The 12274-nt window shown below is 52.9% G+C and overlaps 1 protein-coding gene across 4 annotated transcripts in view; it reads right to left on the bottom strand.

Annotated features, from left to right (window-relative positions):
- Positions 1 to 12274, bottom strand: part of MED15 (mediator complex subunit 15) — a 59284-nt gene that overhangs the window by 13823 nt on the left and 33187 nt on the right. For 3 of the 4 annotated variants that reach the window (XM_074321771.1, XM_074321773.1, XM_074321772.1), the window contains exons 3-8: positions 11113 to 11164; positions 9361 to 9390; positions 8397 to 8609; positions 4615 to 4883; positions 3173 to 3496; positions 1980 to 2099 (exon numbers count right to left, since the gene is read on the bottom strand). In XM_074321771.1, coding sequence (XP_074177872.1) covers positions 1980 to 2099; positions 3173 to 3496; positions 4615 to 4883; positions 8397 to 8609; positions 9361 to 9390; positions 11113 to 11164 — 1008 coding nt within the window. Of the gene's footprint in view, positions 1 to 1979; positions 2100 to 3172; positions 3497 to 4614; positions 4884 to 8396; positions 8610 to 9360; positions 9391 to 11112; positions 11165 to 11376; positions 11508 to 12274 lie in introns of those variants that run through there. The other variant, XM_074321774.1, reaches the window with a different exon arrangement.

Below are 12274 nucleotides of genomic sequence, written 5' to 3'. Positions count from 1 at the left end.
CACCCCAGGGGCCCCACTGCTGCTAGAACAATGCAGCAAGGCCGGCAAACTGGTCTCTGTGAAATGGCACTGCCTGCTGTGAGCCCAGAGATGAACCAGCAGACCAAAGGCAGAGGACCGAGAGGTACTACATCTGGGCCGAGAGACACAGCACAAACGTGCACTCTGCACGCCTGGGCTTCACGAACATTCCCTCTGCTGCCAGCAGAAGGAATCCCAGCACAGGACGCAGAGTGCCACGCAGAGTGAGGCCTCTCACCCGTCTGCCTGACCACTGGCTCTGACACACGGGAGGGGGGTGGACATCGCTCCTAAGAACACCTGAAGCGCTCCCCTTGTAAATCCAAGCCCACCCAAAAATACACAAGTGTGGACCCTTCGTCCTCCCCAGCTACCAGAGTCCCCGCCTGGAAAGAGGGACAGGTCATCCCCTTAACTCTGCCTGCCAGCAGCCCTCACTCTCCACTGGGAGGCAAAGAAGGTTACAAATCAAAGTGACTCCAGAGGTGACTGAGCCCATGGCTGAGCCCAGGGCCAAGTGCCTATGATGGCTGGACTGGGACGTCCAGCAGAAGCAAAGGGTGGAGTAACCGCTGGGAAGAGCTGCACCGTGCATGGCTCGGTGCAGGGTACAGAGCGCACACAGCTGCGTCCGCTTTTGGAAGAGTGATTAGAACAGGGGAGGGAAGGACACAAAGTGGCGAGGGCAGTGGGCCCGTGGAGGTGGCGCCATCTCCTTCTCTGCATAAGACACCAAGAGGAGGGAGCCCTAGGAAGCCGGAGGACCAGCCCAGGATACACAGTGGTGGCGGCAGAGATGGACGCCAACCTTACCACACAGCCCCCTCCCCGCTACAGGTATGAAGTCCCTGGTGTGTTCTGCACAAGACCGTGTCTGGGCAAGCTGGTGACATGGGGAAGCCCGGGACCAGGTCACTTGGTGCAGTGACCATGGAGGCTGCTAGGCTGGCTCAACTGCAACTGAATACCTCAGGCCCTTCCATCGGCACGTTTCTCCTCAGGCCGCTTCTCATGGACTCCAGCAATGCGGCTGAGACAGGAAGGACCCTTTTTGAGCCTCCCCCACAGTAAAATGTCGCTGACACTAAAGGAACACACTGCATCCTAGAAATGCTCAACATGCAGCCCTGTACCAGACAGGGAGCCGGCCGCGCTCGCAGGTAATGAGTGGGACGGAGCGGGGTTGTACCGGGGGCACAGCAACTAGCACATCTGCTCTGTTTCAAGCCAACAGTCTCTTCTGAGCCAAGACTATCAGCATTCCCACCTCTGGGTGCAGACAGGAAGAAGGGAGGCCCCAGAATGGACATCTCCCCACCTCCGCACTGGCGAGAGAGCCATGTGGAGAATTCACAGGGCCAAATACCCCACCCCGACACCAGTGAGGATCTGGCCGCTATTAGGAAAGGCAGGGGAAGGCCTCCTCCATCCCAGCGACATCCAGTACACAGAGGGCGGGAGCAGAGGGCCTCAGCCACACTTCCCAGCAAGGGGCTGAGCACCTGAAGCCGGCCCGGCAGGAGCTGCGGCACAAGCCTGCGCTGTCCGCTGGAGCCAGATGCCGCCGCTGGTCTCATGCTCTTCCCAGGTGCTAGAGAGCTACTGTCCACCCCCCGCCAGCCCTATACCTAGAGTTGAGCCTGTGACGCTCCCTTCTTTACTGTGTGGTCTCAGTAAAAGGAAAGAAGATGAAGGACATCAGAGGACAGGTGGGAGGGACACATGCACTGTGCAGCTGGGAGACCAGATATGACAGAGCAGAGCTGGCCACCCCAGGGCCACCCCAGGGAGCCCTTGTCTCACAGAGTGCTGGCCGGGGAAGAGCCCTGTGCTTCACCAGCCCGGCCCCTGACCCAACCACGACCCTCACCACAGAACGCCACAAATCCAACTCCATGCAGCACAGGTGGACACACAGCTGCTGGTGACTAGACGCCCTCAGCTCCAGTGGTCCTTACCTGGACTCCGGGACCCACTATCTGGGGGCCCTGCTGCACCTGGGGCTGCACCTGGGGCTGCACCTGGGGCTGCACCTGGGGCTGCACCTGCGGCTGCTGCACCACCATTGGAGCTCGGACCTGAGGGAGGAAGGGAGAATGCAATTTGGAGCCACCCAGGGAAGACGGCAGCGCACCCACTATTTCTGTGCGAGCTTCGAATCTCGAAGTTTTTCATGTGAGGGGGGATGGTCCCGCTATGACTTCACGGGCTATGATGTCGCTTTAGTGGTTGTCCCTTGTCCTATAGCTCATCCGAAATGTCCCACATCACTCTGGCTCTGAGTTGGCACAGACAAGCCCCACCTCCCCAACTCTGGTGAGAAGTGTAGCCCTCCCGCCGGGATATCAGCATACAGCCATCACCACCAGCTATTGCTACAAGCAAAGCTACAGCTCCAAAGGCCGAGTGTACAGGCCAGCCGGCTCAATCTCTGGGCCGAGCACGCTGATAGTGGACGGCTCGCCAGCCAGCAGCAGGCTGGCTCCAGGTGACAGGTGTGCGCATACCTGCTCCACACAACCGTCCTCAAACAGCCTGCCCCTGTGGACCTCCTGTTCACCTGCCACTCAGTAAAGTCGTGGCCTATCCCCTCTCCACTCAGTGAATTGCAAATAGAAGCCACGAAAACCAAGGAAGGGAGCCAAAAGAATTAAAACGGCTCCTTGATGCAGCTACCCGACGTGGTGACAATACTGTCCTCTGTGTAAATGCCGCTGACTGATTTGCTTTGTGCAGAGATGCATGAGACTGAAAGTAACATTTTATATTAACAATCCTCAGAAATATGGTAACGACAGGGGTCTTTGCTCAAAACAGAACTCTGAGCAGCTAGCAAATAGCCTGGACGCTCAACGGAGGCGGCACGTCCTCCCTCTCAGTGAGAATATGCACGCTGACGTCTAATCATCCACAGTCTTGCTGCTTGAAAGACAAACTGCTATCCCAGCAGCAGGGGTGCCCCCGTGCAGGGTGCAGCAGCTCTTGGAATGTACTCCCTTGCTTAGCTGGATGTGGAGGCCTGCATGGGTCCCAATGCTTAAAGAGAGAACATGCCATCTACAGCCGAGGAGCCAGAGAAATTGCTGATGGCCACCAGCTGCATGCGACACCAGGGGAGAACAGAGGCCCAGCACAAGGCGTGGATACTCACAAGTTTCAGGTGCGTTTGGGCATATAGCATCTGTCCAGGGAGGGCTGGAGCCTGCGACACCAAAGGCTGGGTCTGTGACTGTGGCGGGAGCTGTGATGGTTGGTTCTGAGCAACTTGTGGCGGCTGGGGCTGGGGCTGGGGCTGGTGGTGCTGTGGGTGATGCATCTGCTGCAGTTGCTGGGGCAGCGCCTGGGAGGGTGGAGGCTGTGGCTGCTGCATTGGTGGCTGCTGGATGGGTGCCTGGGCCTGCAAAGCCTGCTGCTGCTGTTGCTGCTGCAGATGCAGCTGTGCGATCCGCTGCAGCTGTTGCTGCTGCTGCTGTATCTAGGGGCAGAACAAGCCGCACTCAGTCACCCCACTGGGTCTGGGCCTCACGCCAGCCTTGCCCGCAGGAAGCCTGCCCAGGCTGCTCTCATATGGGTGGAAGGTGCACGTCCCACAGAAGGACACCGAGAACACACTGAAAGTGTGCCTGTGCCCTGGCCACCAAACACTGGTCCACCCTGAGGCCTGAAAGGATGAAAGAAGGTTCAAGGGAAATACTGGGAGGGCTTAGCAGCCCCACAGAAGCTGGGATAAATGCTCAGGTGACTCAGTCTCCAAGGCCTCTCCGGTAAGGCCTGCTCGGTCCCCACAGTGGTGTACCTGCGGTATACAGTGGTGTACCATGTGAGCCTCAGGAAGGTGGCCAATGTGTGTTTTCAGGAGGAGGAGGAGAAGTGGGACTGAAGGTTCACTGTCAACTCTGAGAGAGGGGACTCCAAGATCCAGGAGGGTGGCCACTGGGAAAAGGAGGCAGCAAGCCAAGGCCTGGAGGAGGTGGGACAGTGGAGAGGTCTCCTCGGGGATTCCCTCCCTCAACCAAGAGCAGAGCTGATGAGAGACACTTAACATGTCTGGATGCTGACTATAAACCACGGGAGGAAGAAATCATTTTCTTAGAAGCAGAGCTTCTAATGTGATATTGCCCTTCTGCAGGACACTAGATGGAGGTCGATTAGTGATGCGTCCAGACACCAAACACTCAGAGAAAAAACGGAAGGCATGCACGCCCTCAGAAGAAATGGGACGGCTCAAGCATTCCCGCATCTTGGAGTGTTCTTCTCACTTCTCGCTTCAGTTAATCCTTACACGAATCGCTTGTACCCAGAAGCCTCCACTGAGCCAGCCCCAGCACACAAAAGGCCTGCAGCCTGACACCCATGCCTGGCAGAGGGCCTCCTCACACGATCCCAACACCCTCCTAACAAGTCAGGGCCTACTTCTTCTTCGTGGGAAGAAGGCTCTGCAGGAAGCCCATGGAGGAGGGAGCTGAGGCACTAGGCGTCAGGAGGCTATGCTGCTGGCTCTGGGCCCCTACACGCAGCCTGAGTGCTGGCTCGTGTCCGGGGCTCAAGGGCCACAGGAGGGAGGCCAAGTGCAGGAACAAGGGCATCTGGTACCTGTTGCTGGTTTTGATGATGCAATTTAATCAGGTGCTGCTGCTGCTGCTGCTGCTGCTGTTGCTGGAGCTGCTGCTGCTGTTGCTGCTGCACCACTGCCTGGAACTGCTGCTGCATGGCATTCTGCTGGGCCTGGAACTGCTGCTGCTGCTGCTGCAGCGCCACCTGCTGCTGCTGGAACTGTTGCTGCTGCTGCTGCTGCTGCTGCTGTTGCTGTTGCTGCTGCTGCTGTTGCTGCTGCAGCGCCACCTGCTGGAGCTGCAGCTGGGCTGCAGACCAGACCCAGGAGTCAGGCCCAGCTTAACAGCAAGGGAAGCAACAAGCAAAGGCCCATGGCCCCAGTGCTGGGCAGATAGCGGGGGTGGTAAGACAGGCTGCTGCCCCGCCGGCCTCTGGAACTGAACGATGTGATGGGAGCAGCATTTGTGTTGACTATAGAACTTACTGTTATGAATTACTCTATCTATAATAATGAGAAAAGAAAAGGGCTAGGTCTTTTGGATGGCCAAGAGGCCCAGCCTCTGGGGAACTAATTACTTTCTGTCTCTATGGATTTGCCTATGCTAGACATTTCAATTCAGCGGAGTCTCACAATATACGGTCTTTCGCTTAGTATAACATTTACAAGCTTCTCCCATGTTGTAGCATGATCAATATTTCACTTCTTTTTATTGCCAAACAATACTCCACTCTATCGCTTTCCCACCTTTTGTTTATCCATTCATCAGCTATGGACACTTGGGTTGTTTCCACTTTTTGGCTACTATGAGTAATGCTGATATGAACAACCATCTACAAGATTTTCTGTGGTGCAGTTTCTTGTGGTAATAAAAATGTGCTAAAATTGATTATGGTGATGGTTGTACAACTCTGAATATATTAAAAACCATTGAATATTGCAAATTAAATGAGTGAACTGTATGGTATGTGAATTATAACCTAACAAAGCTGTTATTTTTTTATTTTTGAAAAAAGAAATAATAGAGAGATTCTTTGTACACTTTGCCCAGTTTCCACTGATTGTGGTACCATTTTGCAAAATTGTAACATCACAACCAGAATGTGTACTCATTTGTGCGGGTGTGAATATTAAATTCTACACACTTTTTCTCATCTGAGTAATTCCGCTACTACCACAGTCAAGACACTGATCAGTTCCGACACCACAGGTACCGAGCGACACCAGCCCCGTCAGCAACGCTATGCTTCCACCCTTGGCAACCAACAAGGTGTCTCCATTTCTGAAATGCTGTCATTTAAAAAATGCTATACCAGTGGAACCATACCGCATGATCAGCTTTCCTCATTCAGCACAACTCCCAGGATCATCCAGGTTGCCATGTATGTACCAACAGCTCTCTCCCTTTTTCTGCCAAGTAGTATTCCATGGCACAGCTGCCTCCGTTTGTTTAACCCTTCACCCACACCTACTTATCCAGAAGGAGGGCTCCACAGCACTTAGTCTGTCAGTCAAAAATAGGACTTATTTTTCAAAGTTGATTTTATACGCGCATGCTATAAAATTCATTGCGCAACAAAAATGTACAGAGTGAAAAGTAGGTCTCACTTCAATCCCGTACCCCAGCCCACAGCCTCATCCAGTCAGCGTCTGTGCTTCCTATGACTACCCCAGGTCACCTGGAGACTGTCAGGGCGTGCCCTGGACTGCCCTTTGAGAGCCCTGGCAACACCTCTGACCCAGGCCCTGTTCTCGAAGGGCACTGGATTAAGACCTGAATTAGCCTTAACCACACAGTGGCATTTGGAGGAAGTGCCAGAAAGGGATAGGAAATGCCCGACACCTACTTCAGATAGCCCAGGCAGGCAAGAAGTCAAAACCCAGGAGGGAGGGTCTCTGATAGAGGCAGCAGCAGGGCATGAAAGTCGAGAACCCACTTCAACCTTCCCCTAGTGCCTGCCACACAGAGGACCAGGTCCCTCAGAAGCTGAAAACAGGATGTGGGTCAAGGTCAGACTGGGGAGGGTGCGGGCAGGATACCAAAGCTTTGCCACTGAACTTCCGACAAATAAAGGCTTAGGAGTGAGACTACAAGACAAATCATGGGAGCATTCTAAACTCATAGTTCAAAACTGTTTTTTTATTATAAAATGTAAGTTTGTGACAAAAGAAATTCAACCAGTACACCAGGGCAAAAAGGAGCCAGGGCCGGCACCTCTGTGCGTTCTTCCATAAGCTATCTGTGCGTGTCCAGTGTGCTGATAAGACAAAAGAGGACACAGGAGCTCAAGATGAAGAACTGAGTGAGATGCGAGCAGTCAGATATGGCCAGGTGTGAGTAAGGAGAAGAGAATGAAGACTGGAGAAGGAAGGGGATGGCAGGGAATGGGTGGTTCCAGCACAGGAGTGGGTGGGAATGAGGACGCATGCAGCCTCTGAGAAGAGCAAGGGGTTACTTATACAGTAAACCCCATAGAGAACAGGGTGCCTGGGTCAGGCAGCCTGCGTTTGACCCCAGCTCTGGGCCATGGCTGCCCCATGGGCAAAGCAGAAGCAGTGACACTGTGCTCTTCATAAGGTTACTGTGAGGGACACATGACAAAAAGAGGACAAAACACCACAACCTGTACACGAGTATTCACAGCAGCTTTATCTAGAACCGCCCCAAACTGGAAACTCATATGTCCTTCAAGGGTGAATGGATAAGTAAACTTGTCAAACCCAGTCCATGAAATACTACTGAGGAACGAACAGCTGACAGAACTTGGAGCATCTCAAGGGCATTACGCTGAGTGAAAAAAGCCAACCTCAAAGAGTCAGACATCGTATGATCCCACTGATGAGACTGTCCGCAACGTGACACAATGAACGAGACAGAACAGATCGGCGATCGCCAGGGCTCAGGATTGGAAGAGGAGTGTGATTATGAAGAGATTGTATAACAGCTTATTGGTTGTGATGGAACAGTTCTGCATTCTGACTGTGGTCCTGGTTTACTCACATGATAAAATCGCACAGAACTACACACACATACGTGTATGCACAAGAATGCATTTAAAAGTGGTGATGTCTGAATAGTCTACCTGAGTTGACAGTATTGTCCCAATGTTCCTTTCTCAGTTTTGATGACGTACTAAGATATTATCATTGGGGAAGCTGGGTGAGGGGCGGCACACGGGAACTCTGCTATTATTCTGCAATTTCCTGTGATGCAAAGTATTTCAAAAATGAAATGTTGTATAAAGGGAAAAAAAGTACTGCAGCACTTTGCAGTCCTGAAGCACACTCCAAATACTGAATAAATGTTTATGAAAATTAAAGGTCCATCAAGACGGGTCCTGGAAAGAAGAGGGAGCCCTGTGCTGTAGCCAGCACCTGGCCAGGGCAGCAGAGTGGGGAGCATGAGGGGCTGTGTCCTGCAGAGAAGTACAAAGAGGGCCAGGGCAGCACAGAAGGGATGGCTCCTGAGATCAAGGCAGTCAGGGGGGTGTGGGCCACTGATGGCATCTCTTTGTGGCCAAGAACACCCTGAGACATAACTGTTTCTATTCGGCTGCAAAACACAACCCCTGGGATGGAGCCCCAGGCCACCCCCACCTCCTCGGGGTCCTCACTCCTGCCCAGGGGTAGGAGGAGGGCCTCAGTGTCACTTAACCCTTCTGGTAGCCCAGAAAAGGCTTGGAGCCTTTTCTTTCCAACAAAGATAAAAAGACAGAGCTTGTCGGAACTTTCCCATGCTTTTCTTGATACCATCTTAAGCAAAGGAATAAAATCCATCTTGGCTTGAGAGAATGTGTCAGGGTCTCGGAAGTGTGGTACTTACTCTGTGGAGCTGCTGTAGACACAACAGCCATGCCGTGGGGAGCCATCCCTGAGGGGCCTGGGGGTGGCTGCCCGGAGAGGGGCATTGGCTGCCCCATGGTGCCAATGCCACCCATCCCCCCCAGGGACTGTCCTGGGCCCCGAGAAGGCATGCCGATGCCAGCTGCTCCTGCGGCAGGGCCGCCAGTCAGGCTCTGTAGCGCGTTCATAGGATCTGTGGGAACACAAGGGCACCGCGTCTCAGGGAAGCACCCATGGAATCGGGCGTGGCTCTGAAGGCTGTGAGGCCTCGTGGAGCACACATTTCCTGCCGCCTCCAGGCTGGCCTCCCTCAAATCCCCAAAGGGTGAGAGGCCAAGATCCTGGAAGCCTCTCAAACCCCAGCCCAACTGCCTGTGACAGCCCAGGGGGCAGAACACCAGGTGTGTTTGTTACTGCTTCTGGACCATGAGCCTTACTGGGCAGGGGGCATGTGCCACACTCCTGGTCTGGCCTGTGTCAGGGTCCTCATGTTGAGGGACAAACTGGCCCTTCAGGGTAGCTGGCAGCCCCTGCCCCTCCTGCTGCATAAGCACACAACTTAAAGTGAATTCACAGTTATTCTCTGAAAACTACTACAACACATTATACTGAATATACCATAATAGTTCTCTCCGAGAGAGCTACAAATTTTAGATAATGTCTCAACAATTACGTGAGCTTTTATCATGTTTTTGCTGGGCAAAACCAGTATCTAAGTGAAATATGATGGGGCAGTACCATCTGACAGCACAGTCTGCCAAGAGGAAGGATGGGGAGGTGGGGCACAGCTGCAGTTCTCACGGTCAGCCCGAGGTCCTCTCTCTGTGAAACTTCTCCTCTGGTAACAGCTTAACCCCAGGCACATGCAGGATCCACAAACCCATTCCTGCCACCCCAGAGCCAAGGTTGGGAAAAATTTGAGTTCAAAAAGGAAAAATTCTTACCACTAACGGAAGCTTGAGATTTCTTGTTATCTATATTTAAAAAAAAAAAAAAAAGTAAACAAAGTTTTATATAACCACATATTTCCACAGTAAGTCAGTTTTACAGGCATTTGCCCCAGAGATCATTTGCTAAAAACTGAGCTGACCCTGCCTAGAAACTCGCCAAAACATACCTCGGAGAGTGAGTAAGTGAGTGTATGTATGCGCTCATGTCTCTCTCTCTCTCTCTCCCCACCCCATTCCTGGCAGCGCTGATGCACAAGGAGATCTGGGGGAAGAGGGTACAGAACCACCCCATGGTCAACATGGGGCCTCAGAGAACCGCCCCCAGACAGAGATTCACTCACTCTGGGCCTACTCTAGCTCTCCTTCCTTCCCAGGTCCAGAGTCTCAGCCTGGGCCCTGAGCAACGAACAAGAAAGTTATAGGGATCCACAATGGGCCCAGAATGGTGCTGAGAATTCCACAACACCGCCATTTTCAGCCTACTCTGATGAGGCAGCATCTCCATTTTCTAGTTGAGGAAACTGAGGCTGGCCAAGACTGGCTCGAATCCAGATCTAGCTGGCCCAGCATCAGGTGGGAAACTGCTGCACCAGTTCCATTGTCTCCTAAGGAGCCGGTGAGATGGCTGCGGACACCGTAGCCCACAGTGCTATGTGTGCCAACATGCCAGGGCCACCTCGCCAACAGGCCAGCCCAGCCCTAACAACCAAGCCCCTTGTCAGGACAAACCCGGGCAGTCCATCCAGGCTGCTCATTCCCCGGCTCCTAGTCCCATCTTCTCCTGTTCTATATTCCATAGGACCTTCCCAAACATGGAGAAGAAAATGAAATCTCCTGGCCATTCTGGTAAAAAGTGTGGAAAGAAGCTGGCCACAGGAAGGCTCCGGGGTTCTCCCTTAGCCCGGCACTACTGACACTGAGGCTGTAGCTGCCTCTACAACCACAGGGGAGCAGCAACTGGACTTGCCAAGTGCCCACTCCAAGGACAGGCCGCGTCAAAAGAAGCCCATCTCCCGGCGTCACACAACTGCAGGCAGGCAGGAGGCGCCAGGTGGCTGAAACCAGAGTGCCGGGCAGTCCCAGTTCCCTTTAGAGACTGGAGCCATCCAGGAACACTCAGTGTCTCCATGTTTCTACGTAACACAAGAGACCACCAGAACCCTGACACTGGGATGCAATGCCAGTCACTTCTGAAGAGCCATGGCTGCTGCTGGGCTTGGCTGACAGGACCAGAAAGGACCCTGGGAATCTGAGGAGCCGTTTCAGAATGTGGCAGGGGCTGGGTGACACAGCAGGGAGAGAGAGGCAGGATTTAGAAATTGGCCTCAGAAGCTTCCAGCCCTACAGAAACACACATTTAGGTCAGGCCTCCATGGGTCAATAAAATCAACTATTGGGGAAGGAAGTTTCTGTTCCAGGGTAAACTGCTTATTTAAGAACTGCTGAGAGATAAAAGCAACAGTTCGTTTAAAAAAAGATTAAACGGACCAGCAAAAACAGAGTCCGGTTAAAACTACTTTGAGGCTAACATTTCCATTATGCCAAAATCAGCACTTTTGAGGCTGAGGCTCTGGAAAGATGGGAAATATGGAATCAAATGCAAGGTAATGAAGAAAGTCCAAGAAAACAGGAGCTTTTACACAGACATTCTGACTCAAGAACTGTGGCCAAGAAGGTCACCACCACATGACAGGGCCGGCCTCCCACAGCTATCACCACCACCCAGAAATGTAAAATGTTACTTACGAATGTCTCGAAAATGGATAATGAGCCTGGCGACCAGAGAGAGGTATTCGTCCTAAAAGTAAACACAGGAAGCAGTTTAATTCCAGATGAAGTCAAGCCATGTGATTCTCCTGTCCCACCCCCTCACCCTCCCAGGCCACCATGCTGAGGCCACTCTGCCCGGCTCAGCCTCCTCTGGAATCTGGCTCTCAGAGAAAAGCTGTCAGTGCTCAGCTACCGCAGGCCAACGAAAGGCACCGAGAAACAGAAAAACAAGAAGGGTACCAAGAGACTTCAAACGGTGGCTCCTTCCCCCCTGCTGTAAACTCTAAGGGAGAGGGCCAAGAGCCAGCTCAGGCACCCCTCTTTTCCGAAGGGACAGTAGGTCCAGAGGGGCCGAGGTCACAAGGCATATCAGAAATAGTCATGGGCGGGCCGCATTTGTCTTTGCACTATTTGTATCAGAGTACTTTCGCTTTTACTACCCAGCTTGTTGCTTTTTCACTGCTGACGTCACACTTGCATGCAAATCTGGATGTGCGCCCCTGGCTGTGCTTTTGGAGATCTGTGTTCATCTGAATTTACTAAGGCAAGTGAGAGGACGCAGCGCCACTCAAGGGTGGCAGGTGAAGGCCACTGCCGAGGGCCCTCTTTGTCCCAGCTGCTGTGTTTGTGGAGCTGCCCAGTGGGGCCGGCCTTCCACCAATTGTCCTCTTTGCAACCAAGGACACTCACTCCCGGTATCCCAGGGAAATCATCACTATGAGTTTGTCCTGTGGTCAACAAAGGGATATCTGAGTTAAAATCTTATTTTACAGAAACTCTACAATCAATTCTCCCCCTCCTCAAAATGCCCACCCTTTCGGCAAGGAAACCCCGAAAGGGCAAAGCCTTCACTCTCTGCCCTGCTCACATGACCCTCCTCCTAAGCCACTGACAGCGAGTCTACTTGACAGCAGACTGACCAGAGGACACCCAGGACCCAGCTGCAGCACCTGGGGTGGTCCTGCCCCAGGACAACATGCCTGCAAGCCCAGGGACACAGTGAACCTGTCACGTGAACACCTCAGGGACAGGGAAATAAAATGAAAGTCGTCTCAGATGAATGTCAAACTATAAGTGTATTTTCTGAATCTTTACTAGCCCTCATCTACCTCTAAACTTCACCCCACCACTGTCTTTC

Source organism: Rhinolophus sinicus, linkage group LG16 (assembly GCF_036562045.2).
Source record: "Rhinolophus sinicus isolate RSC01 linkage group LG16, ASM3656204v1, whole genome shotgun sequence".
Lineage (NCBI taxonomy): Eukaryota > Metazoa > Chordata > Mammalia > Chiroptera > Rhinolophidae > Rhinolophus > Rhinolophus sinicus.
This window is presented reverse-complemented; position numbering and strand designations above follow the sequence as displayed.